This window comes from Curcuma longa, chromosome 14 (genome assembly GCF_044706935.1).
Source record: "Curcuma longa cultivar G26 ecotype Majalengka, Jawa Barat chromosome 14, ITB_CL_G26_1.1, whole genome shotgun sequence".
Taxonomy (NCBI): Eukaryota; Viridiplantae; Streptophyta; class Magnoliopsida; order Zingiberales; family Zingiberaceae; genus Curcuma; species Curcuma longa.
This window is the reverse complement of record NC_133874.1, coordinates 8,357,124-8,372,812: the sequence shown is the minus strand read 5'-3', so window position 1 is coordinate 8,372,812 and position 15,689 is coordinate 8,357,124. Positions and strand designations below refer to the sequence as shown.

The following is a 15,689-nucleotide window of genomic DNA, read 5'->3' as shown; positions in this document are numbered from 1 at the left end:
TATAAACACATCCAATAAATATCAAATAAATAATATAATATAATAAATTTTGATATTTTTCTCATTTAATTAGTAAAAATTCAAATAAAAGATGACCAATTTATTTATTTAATAAGGATCACCCTTTCACTTTGGCATCGAGTAGATCTCCCATTGGCTATCACACTCTTTGTCTCTCTCAATTATCATTATTCAATAGGAAGTCAAAGCATAATGAAGGGTCATGCCATTAAAAACCATCTTACGACTGAGCTGCAATGGCCTCAACTTCGCCGATATTCAACTCTTTACTTTCACCCTCTTGTCTACTACACTCTTTATCTCTTAATTAATGCATAATGAGTCGGATTATGCTAAATTCAATACTTATGATGGGGTGGGTTGGCCTGTCATCCTAGTAAATTAAAAAAACTTTAACCTAATATAATTTAAGGTAGGATTAGACTGATCAATCCATGAATCTATCAAAAAATAAAAATATATATGAAATAAATTAAAATTTATAAATTTGAAAATTGTGAATTACAATCAAGCTCACGAACACATTATGTTTTCTATTTTAGTTTTAAATTAAAATTTTATTTTTTCTACAGTGGATCAACCGAAACTGCCACAAGCCCACAACCCGCTACGATCAACCTATCTAGACTTGCTTTTAAAATATTTAATAAAATTTTAATCCAATCTGTTTGAATTATTTGAATGAGATTGATCAATCGATGATTCAATTCAAATGGATGACTCTATGATTCAGAAATTATTCAACAGATTATTTCCTCATAAGCTTTTCTTTAAAGGGTCATTATTATACAAAAATCTCATTGCATCATTAGATTTGCTTAAAAGTGGATAATCATCAACAAATACTTTAAGTATTGTAAGAAAATATTGTAAATTGATTCACAAACCAACTTAGAAAAAATATTGTAAGAAAATAAAAAAATGCACTTTTTAAGTATTTGGTTCAATCAATATTATATAATATTGTTTAAGACATGTGATTATATAAAAACTGGCATTAATAATTGCAAATTTATTAAAATAAAAAGCTAAAAAATTGAGTTGTACACCTTCCAATGTATTTAGAGATTAATCAAATATTTGAAAATTATATTTGTATCCATCTAACTGTGTATTTAAATTGTACCAACCTCTTCACCAAAAGAAGAACAGTTACAGTTAAACTAACATAGCAAGAAAAATAAACAATTGCAACTAAAAATGTTTTTTTTCTTTTTAAAAAAATTCATTTTGTCGTTCTTTCATTTTCATAAAAGGGTGAAATTGTACCGGCAAGAAAGTTTAAAAAAGGATAAGGAAGGAAAAAAATATTTGAATGGAGATTGAGAGAAAGGATATCTATTTTTGGACAAAAATACGTGCATCATTTGCAAAATAATCAGATAGATGTCTTAATTTTCAATTAAAATTAAATGGACACTTTATTTAATACGAACTATCTAAAATATGCTTATATTATTAGATCATTCATCGTGTAAAAGTTAATAACTAATTTGTATATTAACTAACTTTTACTTTATGTCATTTTGATTTTATTTTTCCTGAATGATAATTTAATTAAAATAATATTTTAATAAACAAAATAAATTATGATAACTTCATGATAATACTTAATGTATTTTAAATAAATATTATTTGATCATAATCATCGACTATGAAAAAATTAGCATGTAATTTCTATGTGGGAAAGTTAATTAGATTTTACAACCATGGCTTCGTATTGTTTGGGTTTTGTTTCTTTAAGTAATAACTTGATTAAAATAACATTCAACGAGCACAATAAATGACAAGAATTTCATAACACTCATTATATTTTAAATTAATATAATATAATAATGATTATACATGTAGAAGCTAACATATAATTTCTATAATGTATAGTAGCCATCTGCTAGCTTTTATAACGTGTAGAAAATAACAAATAATTGCTACAATAAGAATAAGAATAATTTAGATAGTTCGTTAGATAAAACACTCTTTTAATTTTAATTAAAAATAAGATGTTTATATGACTTTAATTGAAAAATAAGACGTCTTGATTTTTGCCTTTTATTTTTAACCCAAATGTTTGTGTGTTTTTATTGAACGGGTGAAAATACCCTTTAAAATTTTGTTAGTGAGTATAAAAATACAAAAATTATTAGTAGATAATTTTCCTTTATTTTTATTGTTATATAAGATATGTTATTCTATTTTTTATTTTAAAAATACTCATTGTAGTAGCAATTATCATTATAATAATTATAATATAGATTTTTTTTCTTCAACTTAATTAAGATTACTACCTATTAAGCATCATCCATATCAAAATGCTTCTTATAAACTTAATTAAAATTATTTAAATCTAATGAAATTATTTCAAAACTATTTTAACAATGGTGTAACAATGGGGTGACAACAAAAAGTAGAATAATGTTACTTTCACAGTTGATCTTACGATCATAGGAGGTAAATCGAGAAGTTACAGTTGATTACTACGGACTCGAAGAAGGATTACCTCGACTTCGTTGATTTGATTTTATTTATTTTAATAAATCTGATTCATAATAACCAACTCAATTAAGTTTGAAAACACTGCTATATTAACTCACGATACTATAGTAATTATATTTATAGTTATTATATATTGGTGTTGTTATAACCCTTACAATTATATAATAGAGATAAAAAAATATAATGGAGGCACACTTTTATAGATAATAAAAATAAAAAATACTCTTTTGTTTTTTATCAATAAATAATTTATTATTTTTAGGAAAAATAATAAAAAGGTTAATTTGTGCAGAGTAATTAATACATTCAAAATTTAAAATTCAAATCCTCTGTGTTTCGTTTATTTTTAAGCTCGGGGTTGACACGTGCGATGCACGTGTTTCCAACTGTATTCGATGCCGCCTAAGCCAGTAGGTGGTAAAACAATAATAATTGACAATTATTGGGGGTGGGATTACAGTTTTTAAAAAATTGGAGGGTGAACTGTAAAATTGGCCGACCGATTTGGATGATCTGCTGGCACCAGAGGAGATTCAAAAGAACTCATCGAGATCTTCCCGAGCGATCGATCGTGAGCGCGGTGATATGGCGACGGATCGAGAGAAGGAGAGGGAGGCGGAGCTCGAGAGTGCAATGTACACCAACTGCCTTCTCCTAGGCCTCGACCCCGCGGTTATCGGCGGCTGCAGCGGTGGCGGAGGCTCCCGGGTCGGCCGCTTCCGTCACTCCAACCCTAGGTTGGGGGAGCAGCTTCTATACTTTCTTCTCTCCGCACTTCGCGGCCCCGTTCAGTCGGCCAAGGCAATCGGACTGTTTTTGTTTCCTTACTGGTTCTTCATTGCCGACCAATTTGCTTCCCTTTTTGCTGATCTTGGACTTCCTTATGTGTCAGGATTTCGATAAGGTTTGGCCGATCTTCGATTCCACTCAGTCCCGTGAATTTCGAAAGGTTGGTATTTCTTAGTTTTTGTTTCCAGATCCGTTAGGGTTGCTCATCCTACTGATTCGGCCCATGATTTTGCTTTTGTATGTTGAAGATAGTGCAAGGGATAATAAGCGAGTTAGAGTCGCAAGGAGCTCTGCCGCGGAGTAGTTCTAGGGTCTCGTCTCTTGCAACATGTTGCGGACCGAGGTCAGTGTTTCCCTGCTTATGCAAAGTTTTGACTACAAGTAAGAATGGGGCTTCAATTGGCCCATGGTAACGTACTTCGTTGTATCTGAAGTTCAGTTCTACTGGAATGCATTTATTTGGCGGAACCAGTTTTACACTAGATTTAACATGGAGAGGCTATCATAAGCATATATTATCTTGTAAGGGGTATATAGTCAATCTCCATCTATGTTGCAATAATGTATTTCTTTGAAATTTACAATTAGGATGTAAATTCATGCAAGTTGAACTGCTTCATGGGGCTTAGTGTTGGTTAAGGAAATTAATAGGTTTGATTGGGATGAGACCATAATTCGATAGAGGAATGACCAAAATATATCAATATTTGTTTACCAAGAGCATAGTCTCTTGCAAATTACTCAAAAAAAAAACACACACACACACAGACTTAATATGGTGCTAGGCTTCAGAAACAAGCTCATTAAACTCAAATGATATTTCTAGTAACAAAACAACTAAATAAGAGTGGAGGACATAACTGAGCAGTATCTCAACCCACGTGTGCATTCCAAAAGCATGGTTCCTGTTATCATTCGATGCTTTGGTTTTCATAGATAGAGATGGATGTTCTTTACCTTCTTTGTTTCAGTTGAAAGCTGCATCATTATGCGGGTTACACCTTTGAAGAATTTGAAGTGATTAGTTTTTTACTGCCAACAAGTTAAAGGATTGTCATCTTTTCTTTCCTTTGCAATGAGGGGAAATAGCACAAACTCAAACATGTTATATGCCATAGGGTCTAACACTTGGATTTTGGATGTTTCATTTCTAAGTTAGTGCAGATTATATAACCTTTGCAATATTTTCAAATCTAGTGCAGATTTGTTGAGCTTTTATGGCAACTATCTGTGCATGCTTTACGAGAGGTTCACAAGAGAACATTTACAGCTGATATGGCTTCTAACCCTTTACCAGCTTCACTGACTGATGCTTCATATCTTAATGCTGCTGCACTACTTCCTGTGACCAAGGTTGAGCAACCTGACTTTTCCTTCTGCTGTATTTCTGGTTTAGCAAGTTTACTTTGTTTTCCAGAACTGGAACAGCATATACCCTTACTCTTATTTGGTAGTTATTTACTTATGCCTATTTCATTGTTACCTGCCCTTCTTTTTTATTTGGGCTCTTGTTTTAGATGTCTTGTCATTACGAATTCATTGTCACACTCAGTAGTGCTTCAAGCTAGAGGAAAACAACTACAGCATCAAGCATAAGTGTATCAGAGATAGAGAGTCTTGATAATTGTCCTTTATTTTCTAGAAAAGGCATTTGGAAATTGGAACTTAAAATAGCAATGTATAATTGTATACTGCTACTGAAACAAATTCTTTTAATGGTTGCCATATTCAATTCTTCATTTTGTTTTTCTTGAAACTCTCCTTTAATTGGTTTACATTCTAATCTTTTCAGTAGTCTTGCAAGCTTTCAAATCTTATATACTTTATCCATAAATGCTGTTTCATTCTTTTCCCTTAATCAATTTTGCCTTCATATACGTAATTCTCCATACTTGCCATTTTTGAATATTGATTCTTCATTATTATAATGAGAAAATTACGATGAACAGATGAGATCAACATCATCATGAAGTTACCATGACAAATAATAGTTTTAAATATCATGGAATATACGACAATAAAAAAAGGAAATATAAAATAATTAATAGGATAAGCATTGAAATGATGTAAAAGTTCTAGTATCTTTTGTGGCTATCATATGCTAGGGAGATTGCACCAATGCACAAATGTTGCCTCTTAACTTCTTTATTGTTACTTTTCTCTGATGGATCATCTAACTCAATTCTAGTAGTTGTCATGCAATTATGACTCATGCTAGTATTATGATTTTAAAAATGATTTAGATCTTCTCTAGTGAAAGGATAGTGTAATTCCAAGTCTGGCAATATTCTTGATGGTAGATATGATCTGTTTGTGCAGGGTTCCTTTCTTTTATCAATTCAGCAACTAGTTCATTAACTAATTCTTTAAGACCTTCTACCTAGTCCAATTTAGTACTTACAGATTTATGCTTGTTGGATCGAGAAAGACAAGGGGGGGGGGGGGGTGAATCTCTTATTTTAAAGCTTTTCTTTTCAGAGCCTTTTTAAAAACAAAGATTGTTGTGGAAAAATGAATTAGAACACAGGTGTTTTACTTGGTTCACAAGCCTTGTAAGATTGTTACTCCAAGGCTCGTAATCCACTTTGGACTACCTTGCTGGGCAAATCACTAAAATCCTCTTTCCGAAGAACTTTCAGAGAAGAGGAGACGATTACAAAAAGTAGGAGATTGTTATACTTAACAATTCTCCTATTAAAAATAATGCAATAAAATAAAAATACCGACAACAACAAATTAGAAGTTGATGTAGGTTGTCGGAAGTCGATTCAGTGCAGTAGATGAACAGATCTTGCTTGACTAGTAAACTGAGCACAGAGGTTGAGAAAATGAGAGCATGTGATTGTTGAATGACCTTGGAATTCGAGCTTGTTTTTATAGGTTCTCTCCGATCGCCTGGACAACCTTCGGGTGACTCCACCTCAGCATGTCGATTTGGAAATTCTATTTGTTGATTTGGAAAATCGGTCCTTCCAGTCGCCTGCATTCACTTATGGACGCCTGGACATTCGGTCGCTTAGGTCTCCTTCTGGGCACCTCTAGTGTGGCCTTATCCGTTCCGTTTTGCCAAAACTGCTCTTCGGGGGTCTGAAGACTATCTGGTTGCCTTGGACCACTGGTCACTTGGAAAACACCCCAGTCGCCTGAACTATTGTAAAACTGAGTTAGCACATATGTAATATAATATGATTTTGAAAGTAATCTAACCGTCCGATCTCGACTTCGGAATCCTAGTCCTAGTCGGACCCTTAGTCGGATCGACGTTTAAGTTTTTCCCCATAAAGAGGACTCGCCCTTTCCACTCTACTCTTGGAGCTTACTTGTCAAACATCTAGTGTACCTGACCTGTTTGGACTTACTTTACTTAACGTCTGATCTCTTGACCCACCAAGCTTTTCCTTGCCTCGATGTTTGATCCTCTTGATCCGTCAAGATTTCTTGCTCAATATCCGATTCCCAATTGACCTACTAGGACTTTCACTGATAAGCCATGCACGCTTAACACAAACATCAACTCATAAATATATCCTAACTTTAAACATTGGCTCATACATCAAAACATAGGAGTGGTGCTTCCGACACCAACAATGTTGATTCTCCATATTGGAGCATTTGATTTCCTCACACTTAACTCCTATATCTCTCAAAGTGGCAACATTATGTTTCCTCATCATTTACCAATAAAGGATTATCAACAAGTATGTTGATTAAAAGCAAAGAGCCTAATGACGTGGAAGGATCCATATAGTCGAGCCCACCTAGTGGGATAAGACTTGGTTGTTGTTGTTGTATGTTGATTAAAAGCAAAATTTATTCGATAAACAATAGCACAGTGAATATAATAATTTCTATGGGTAAGGTATTTCTAAATTGTCTTAAGGTATGGTGGATTTTTTGTTTTATCTGAGAAATTAATTAAAGACTGAAGATAGACTAGTCAACAATAGTTTTATCTGAGAAATCAATTAGATGTTAAGATAGACTTGTCAACAAAATTAAGAAAAACTCATTTTCATAAGTGATTGTAATTATACTGGGTTGATATGAGTGATTCTACATCTGAAATTGTCATGCAATTGGATCTCAATCAACTGGACATAATTTGTAATCTGTAGACTTTGGCCACATATTCTTCTCTCATATAATTTCTATTTGCAGCAGTTTTTCTACTGAATATAGTGCACCAGCTCCCTTTTTTCAATTGTTCAACAAAGGGTTCACCACTTAAAGAAATCCTAAGCCACTACTAAGGCTTAGTTCACTTAAATATCATGCCTATCTTGTTAAGTGGGGCACATCTGTGATCTTTCCAATTGTGACTTTCAACTTCCCTTGTTGCCTTTTCAAAATGGTGAATCCATGAGACAATGACACGATGGATAGTCAGTTGATGGGGAGGAGGATAAGCATATGTTCCAACAAATGTGTCTGATGATGCTCACATGTGAGAGGATCTATGTTGCTTGTCAATAGGGGAAGGTGGAGTTGTAAATGGAGTCATCAATGGAGGCAACTTAGAGCAGAGAAAAGGACTCCAGTAGAATCCTATTGACCTCAACTTGCTCAGTGTTTAGGCTAGTTAGGCAAATAAGACCTCCTGTTTTGGGGCAGGTTAATATAGGTGGCTTAATGACAGGGGATTGTGGAGGATATTGGACCCACCTATGTAGGTTTGCTCATGAGGATTTGATCACAGACTGTTGGGAGATAGTGGGCCATGGTCTTCTGCCAACAATTCGGTGGGTGAAGATTACCGGTTGAATTGACTAGTTCAGTTTGGTCTTGAAAACACTATCCTTGAAACTTGATGTTGATTTTTTTTGTGCTGATGATCAGGAAGGGCTATGACATCTTAGAAGAAAGATGTTCAACTTCTGTATATCTGTGTTGAGTAGTACAGTAAATACTTATCTTCGGTTAGTTTATACTGTTTATGTTCTATTTGGATAAGCAGGCTAGGATAGCTCTTGAAAGGAGGAAATTCATTGAAAATGCCAACATTGCTGTTCATAGGCAAGCTGCATGGTCTGACTTAGCTCATGAGATGACTGCTGAATTTCGTAGTCTATGTGCTGAGGAGGTACAATACCTTCTATTGGATTCTCGAATTGTTCATTTTTATGAGCTAAGCTATTTTATTGCTCAAATTTTGTTTAATTTTCTTTTACTAGTAATATTACCATTTTTTCCCAATGTGTTAATTTCTCTAAATAGGCCTACTTGCAACAAGAGTTAGAAAAGCTTCAAGATATGAGAAATAAAGCCAAGTTGGAAGGGGAATTGTGGGATGATAGAATCTCCAGCTCTAGTCCGACCCCTCACTTGGTCTCCCAGGCTACCCGACTTTGGGAATCACTGTTAGCTCGGCAGAGTAATATTTTGGTTATTATTGACCATTTAGTTTTTTTGCTTTGCTTTCACTTCCTACTTTTAATGTCTTAGTTTGCGTTGGTTTACTCTGTTTAAATTGATCTTGTAGAACTGTCCTCCATAGATTATCTAGAATGTAGTCATTTAATTGTTAAATCTTATGGTTTATACAGGATCATTTTTTTTTGTTATTTTGTATTTGCATTTTGAAACTATGGAACTTTGTTATTATTGGATGGACACTACAAGATCTAATTGCCACAAATCAAGTAATGATTGATTATGCCATTAGATTATTTATTATCCGAAATTTATTGCCACAAATCTTTTAAAGCATCAGAAGATATCTTGTATGACTTGTCCCTTAGTGTATATGAATGTTCTATTAGACAGGAGCAAAGAAGGATTATGAATTTGCTTTGTGACACAACCCAGGGTTGCTTTCCTCAGTGGGCAATTGTTTGACAAGTGCAGAGGGGAAAAAAAAATAAGGGAATTTTTATTTTTTATCAATATTATTTCAAACAATAGATCCAAACTTCTTATATAAACCTTTAAAATAGATCCAATGAATCAATACTAGCACAAAATATAGCACGTGTAATTGAAAAGCATATTTGCAAATATTCTGGATTTGTAAACCAGTTTTATGCGACATGGTTTTTGTTTTGCATTATTATTCCCAACCAGGTAGAGTTCAATCTTGTCATGTGAGTTTAGAGAAATCATAATGATATCTTGGGGCAATTAGCATACATATAAAGTGCCGCTGAAAGAAATCATGGTAAAGCAAGTTATTGCATTTGCTGATAAATCTCAGAGAAATGTTTAGTTGCCAAATTATGGAGTTCCTCTTCTATAATCTATCATCTATATCTAGATAGACCAAGCAAAATTGAGCTACCATGTGGAGAAATTACTATTTGCTATCACATATACCTATGTTCTGGATATGTGCAGATGCTTATAAAGGGGAGTGTTCTTTATATTATGTAGTACTTATTATCTATCCTATTCTACTGATTTTGTCAGTATATTAAATCCATTTGATTGGGTGTTTCTGTTTCTTTTTTGCAAGAGATCCAAATCGTAAGTTGTAACACATATAGTGTAATAATACACTTTCAGATTTGATGAACTTTTGGCTAGATTTAGTTGCTATATTGAACAGAATCTATTGTTCTAACTAATAGGTATGCATCATTATTGCACCAATTTAACCCCTTAAACACGTGATCCTGATTTTGTAGTGTCGTCTCTACATTCTACTTCATTTTCTTGCCATGTCTTTCTCAATCTAAGTTCAGAGGATCTTCAAGGATAATATTCTATTACTGTTGCACAAATAGTTGGTTTTTCTCTACAGGTTATAAAGATATTCCTAATTTGCAGGCCAACATGAAGTTCTAGCTTCTGGTCCAATTGAGGATCTAATAGCTCATCGAGAGCATAGGTGAAACATATAGAAAAGCTTGGAATGTTTTTTTTTTTTGTTGAACTACATCTTGAAATTTTCTAATATGCCAGGTACCGCATCTCTGGATCATCTTTGCTTGCAGCCATGGATCTAAGTTCAAATCTCCCACATTCTGATGTACGATCAGTTCATGATCTTGAGGCATCTTCTGCGTTAGATACTCAAGGAAAAAAGGACTCGTATCAAATACAAGAGCAGAGTGATGCTCTTCCTAGGATGGATGATAGAGGCGGAAGAGTTCATCCTACAGTTGATGTAGCTGAAGTTCTAAGGCGTTGGACTCATGCTCTACAACGTATACACAAGCAGTCACTTAATTTGGTAAGTGTATCCATTTTGTTCCACTACACAGGGGTAAGGTTGTGAGAATGAATTTTATCCAATAGTTGCCATTGCCTTGATTTAGCTTGCAAGGTATCCTTCATATTTCTTATCTAAACGTAGGTTCTTAGTATCTCTTTGACATCTGTAGCATCTTAACTAATTTCGTTTTCTGGCAATTAATTTTGACATATTCTAATAATCGGATATTACTCTTCGTGAGAATTAGCACTTAGAAAAGAAAATCATTACAATCATGTTCAAGTTCAAACACAATATTTGCCAACTGCGCGTATTGTTTAGCTTGTGCACAAGATTAGTGTGAGAGGCAGATGAAGAGGAAGTGGATTTCCTTTTTCTATTGTTGCCTTCTCAACTGGGTTCACATTCCATCCTGCCCGAGTATATATTTTGCTTTCTTTCCTTCATTGGATCTTTTTCTTCTTTTTTACCCTTGTTGAATCCAAGCGTAAATTATCCATACGCTTAGAGCTGTTTATTTATTGGTCAGGTTAGACTTTGTGACATTTTTCACACATAGTCACCCCATGTCATTCAACTGATTGAGGTTTCATTGCTTCGCAGAGAAATATATGTTAAATACTTCCACACATGCTGGAATTAATTAATACTTCTTGACCCAGTCCTAACCTGTGAGCTCAACAGGTCACATTAAATAGCTGCTGAGGCACTTTGGCTATACTCTTTGGGATTGAGGTTTATATCAATGTTTTGTGGTATCTATCAGTGCTCTTCACCTATAACTGGAGCATTCATGAATTTAAGATAACAATATAAGCTGTTAACAAATAAATGAAGAGAAAGAAGCTTCTATTTGGTGCCATTGGTGAAAAGTATAATTTATTGCTCATTTATCAAAGAAAGCAAATTAATGAAGCTTCTTTGTGCCTATTTCATCCGAAAGGAATTGCAACTCTTAAATGCTATCTAGTGTTATTCAAAGTTTTGAGGATTTTGATCCTAACTATGAATGTCAAGGAGTTCATAAGATCAAATTATAGGATCAAAATGCAAGATCATAAAATTATAATTTAATAAAAACATATTTTGAAAATTATATTTGGTATTCATAACTTCTCTTGTGCGTTAACTTTCAATATATCTAGTAAGATTGTCAACATTTTGAATGCCCATCATTGCAGTATCATAAAGTATAATTAAAGTAATCATATAGTAAATATACGAACACATATAAATATTGATATGTTGTATCTTTATGTAGACAAATAATTTCTAAAAGATGTATGATATCACAAAAAGGATTTTCTGCTTGGAAGCTAAAATGTGTTCTTATATAACAAAAAGAAGAAAAATTCTTAGTGCTTAGATTGTTTGGTCTTAAAAAAAAATGGTCTTTTTAAGTCAATTAACATTACCAAGCTGTGTTTGTCCAATTATTTGAGTTTAGCTATATGAATCTTATCTATTCATTGAACTCTTTGTGTGGTACATTACTAATAACATTTAGATTTTTTGAATCGCTTATAATAATGTTTACTTGAGATTTGTTTGGTCTCCCTCTACCCCTCTTGTTTTCAACTCTAATTGTCGTTGCAAATTTATTCAATCAAACTAAGGTTCTTAGAATTGAGGGATTTGTTCTTGGAATAGTGGGGATCATGGGTTGTAAGATCCTAACCTAATTTAGATCCTATTTGGGTTCTGGATTGCCTAGCTGATTTGTATGGTAGGACCACGAGATCATCCGGATCACAATCTGAACCATAGTGTTGTTCCCTTTTTTTTTTTTTTTCATATCTGAAACAGTAACTTCCATGGAGAATGCTCTAAACTTTTATAGTTAAACCTTCCCGAGTTTAATTTTCTTCAAATTGGAAACTCTATTTTACAGGTGAAAGCTAATGATGGGGAGGGTCCCGATATACTTCATAGTGCTTCCGATGGCTGTACCGGTGGACATGCAGAGTCACTAGCTGCTACTCTTGCAGAACATCGGCAGCATTTGGTTAGCATACAGGTATAATGATATACTTGGATAGCAATTCATAGCCCAATATATATTGATGTAACTGGGCTTATTTTACATCACCTTATCTATCTCTTCATCCCATTTATTACTGGGTTTCTGATTATATAGTTCATGCATGGCTTGATTTCTTCCTCGAAGAAAAATACAAGAGATTTCAAAGAGTCTATAGGAGATATTCACCTCTGTTCACGTCAAGTTCTTAACCGAGGAAAACATTTATAATAATGCAGTTGGAGTAACAAAATCATGCAATCAAGTTATGATTCCACTAGCTTTGTTACCCTATTTCTTTTAAGATTATGCTAAACAAGCAGAATTGTGTAGCATTTGCTAGTCCAGCCAACTGGTTGTGATTCTAGCATAAATTCTTAAAATGTTTTTTCTCCCTGTTAACTATACACAATTGGGTTTAGTTAGATGGCAAATATGATAATTGTTGCATATTTGAAAGAATGGTTACAACTCCATGGCAAAAGGGAAAATTTAGCCAGAAATGAAGAGAAAGAAGCTCATGACTATGAAAGAATGTTTTTTGTGTGTTGTATTTGGCACAGGTGGTGAAGGATTTGACGTTGGATAATCTTCATTATCATAAAATGTTCTCTTCTTTTCACAAAAACGATCAGATGTACTTGTTTTATTAGTATTAGTGCTGGTGGTGGTCAAATTATGCTTAAGCAACAAGACTACTGTCTGGTTTATTGATCTAGTTCTAGTGATGGACTGCATATTAATACTCATTCACACATGCCCTTTTCCTTTTTCTTTCCTGCTTGAAACAAGATTTTACATTTTGTTTCGGAATCTGATCCTTTTCATGTTTGCCTGTCATCCTTCAGGGACTCATTGATCAGCTAAAAGAAGCAATTCCGACAATGCAGCAGTCCATTTCTGAGCTCACTGAAGAAGTAAATAATGTTTCTACATCAGTAGATGGATTTAGTGCACAATCAACTACTATCCAAAGCGAAAGTATCGGCAGACCCTTAGTAAGAACTGATTATTTAATTGTTTATATCACCTAGTTCCTTGAACAATTTAAATTTAATGAACAGGAAAGCATCGCTGATGACGTTGCCGACATCACTTCGAAACTCTCCTCTACCCAGCTTGAGAAATTTTCAAATAGTCCTACTTTGAAACTTCCCCAATTGTTCAACCTAACTCCAAATTCATCAGCGAAGGGTACCCACGCGACCAAACGCCGTCCTGCAACAGCTCCAGTGCACCAAGAACCTGTGCCAGTTCAGAAAGTAGCTACAACTAAACATCCAAGTGATCTAGACGCGGAATCAAAAGGTTAGCAGCTTCACCTGTTTCTCTTATGGTCGACTTTTAGCTGTATTTTTGTTTAATATAGAGATTTCTAATTTCGTAGAGAGTGCTGATAAATATGCCCAGAACATTAGGCGTTCTGTACGTGAAGCTGCTCTATCAAGCTCGTCGAGCAAATCAGTGTTCCAAGATGGAAGTAATGATGATGGCTCGGAACACTTCTTTCTTTCTCTACCAACTGATGATTGTTCAACTAATCAGATAAAACAACAATTCATTTCCTCTGCACCAGAATCTCAAACTTTGCATGGCAAGTTAAACACAACCATGCTAAACAAGTCGAACGGGCACAAAGAGTACACGAACAACTGTAGCCTATCAGATGCATCCCTAGATGCCACCTTGAATCAAGTTTTTTCACCTCCATTTCTATTGGAATCGCCCTTCTTCCAGGATGCCTATGAGGATTTGCTTGGTATGTGGCGTATTGTACTCTTTGTTATTTGTGGTTCACTACTAACAATGTTTTATTTTACGTTTTGGCAGCACCATTGTCTGAAACCGATGCTGCTCTCATGGAGCATTTAGATTAGTGTTCAAGACCAACATGAACGGATTTGACTCATTAGTCAAGTGAGATTCTCACTGTATTTGTATCAGTAGCTGTAATTATGTCATAGATTTCTCAACCTCGAAGAACATTCTGATACAAAAAAGAGCAAAAGAAGGCTACACGAGCGTGTGAATCACTGGACACTGATATCCATCACTTTGCTGGAAGGCGAAGCTTTGGGAATGGTCACATAGAGCACTCCGTCCTTCACCTCCGCCTTGATCTTCCCCAGGTCGATGTTCTCCGGCAACGCGATCCTGCTGTTATACCGACCGTAGCTCTTCGCCGACCAGTCCGCCGCCGCCTCCTCTTCGCCTTCCTTGGGCAGCTTCTCCGCCTTGATCACGAGCATCTTTTCTTCAACCCAGACCTTCACATCGTGTTTGGTCATCCCGGGCATGTCGAACCTCATTCTGTATACGCTTTGCTCTTCCTTGATCTCCCACGGGATCCTTCCCCTCCTGTAATTGCCCCCGAACTCGTCGACGCTCGAAGCAGGGAACGATGCGCCGCCGTAAGCAAAGGGGTCCTCCAAGATCCTCTCCATGGTGTCCATCATCTGTTGCACTGTCCTCGCAGAAGGAAATCTGTCCCAAAGTCCTGCAATCCACATAGTTCAGTAACAATTCAACGTGTGCTCGAGAAGTAAAAAGAAGGAGATCAGCAGAATCCATGGATCAGCAGAAATCCATGTGAAAGGCGTTTCAAGAACAAGATGAACACCGAGATCTTACCGATGGGCGAGGACGGAGGAGCAACGGCCCTCTTCGCGGCACCGCGCTGCGGCGGCTCCTGCTGCTGCTTGATCTTACTGGCTCGTTGGAGGTGGTCGAGACTGTCTCTGCCCTCGCCGGCCATAGACTTGACGGAGAGATCGGCCGGACTTCTACGAGGAACCGATACGGCCCCACGGCGGTGCAGGCGATGGTCGGCGTTGGCCCTTCCGCGGAAGGAGACCAGGGGAAGCGACAGGGAGATTGTGCTCGAGAATGCCGACATCTTCTCCTTCGATTGCTTTGCTACCTTATCAATGGCGGAGTTGGGAGCCTCGTGCTGGCTTTATTTATAGGAGAGCGGTGGAAGGGAAAACGGTCGTCTTCTTCCGACGAAGTAGCAGTCTCTGGAAGAACCAGAAGCCGCGTACGATTCCAGAAGGTTTCCGCTTAAATGGGCCTTGATAAATCAAGGGCCTTTCGGGCAGTAGCTTAATGGGCCTATAATTACTGGCCCAATCCAAATAAGATACTTTGTTACTTTTCCAAAAATGCCCTTCATAACTTTTTAATTACCATATACCCCTCCCCCTTTCTTTGGGCCAC

The 15,689-nt window shown here is 35.7% G+C and overlaps 2 protein-coding genes across 2 annotated transcripts; one reads left to right on the top strand and one right to left on the bottom strand.

The window, feature by feature from the left end:
* The first annotated feature begins 3,084 nt into the window (after nt 1–3,084).
* Nucleotides 3,085–14,442, top strand: LOC141845303 (AUGMIN subunit 6-like). The gene is made up of 13 exons (XM_074733368.1): nt 3,085–3,315; nt 3,407–3,463; nt 3,552–3,646; nt 4,506–4,656; nt 8,258–8,383; nt 8,518–8,674; nt 10,066–10,126; nt 10,201–10,471; nt 12,345–12,470; nt 13,322–13,471; nt 13,538–13,781; nt 13,861–14,232; nt 14,304–14,442. The coding sequence occupies exons 1-13, from the start codon at nt 3,100–3,102 to the stop codon at nt 14,348–14,350; spliced, it is 2,073 nt and encodes a 690-aa protein (XP_074589469.1). The 5' UTR covers nt 3,085–3,099; the 3' UTR covers nt 14,351–14,442.
* On the bottom strand, nt 14,408–15,460 carry LOC141845305 (small heat shock protein, chloroplastic-like). Its single transcript, XM_074733369.1, has 2 exons — nt 15,105–15,460; nt 14,408–14,970 (listed from the first exon to the last, which is right to left on the bottom strand). Exons 1-2 carry the CDS (start codon nt 15,367–15,369, stop codon nt 14,504–14,506), a joined length of 732 nt encoding a protein of 243 aa, XP_074589470.1. The 5' UTR covers nt 15,370–15,460; the 3' UTR covers nt 14,408–14,503.
* Between the last annotated feature and the right edge of the window lie 229 nt (nt 15,461–15,689).

Excerpts from the sequence above, each read along its gene's own strand:
- LOC141845303 (XM_074733368.1), top strand. The coding sequence starts at position 3,100 with ATGGCGACGGATCGAGAGAAGGAGAGGGAGGCGGAGCTCGAGAGTGCA. Across the intron at positions 3,316-3,406 it reads GCCCCGTTCAGTCGGCCAAG|GATTTCGATAAGGTTTGGCC; the intron begins GCAATCGGACTG and ends CTTATGTGTCAG. Across the intron at positions 14,233-14,303 it reads TGCCTATGAGGATTTGCTTG|CACCATTGTCTGAAACCGAT; the intron begins GTATGTGGCGTA and ends ACGTTTTGGCAG.
- LOC141845305 (XM_074733369.1), bottom strand. The coding sequence starts at position 15,369 with ATGTCGGCATTCTCGAGCACAATCTCCCTGTCGCTTCCCCTGGTCTCC. Across the intron at positions 14,971-15,104 it reads TCCTCCGTCCTCGCCCATCG|GACTTTGGGACAGATTTCCT; the intron begins GTAAGATCTCGG and ends TGTGGATTGCAG.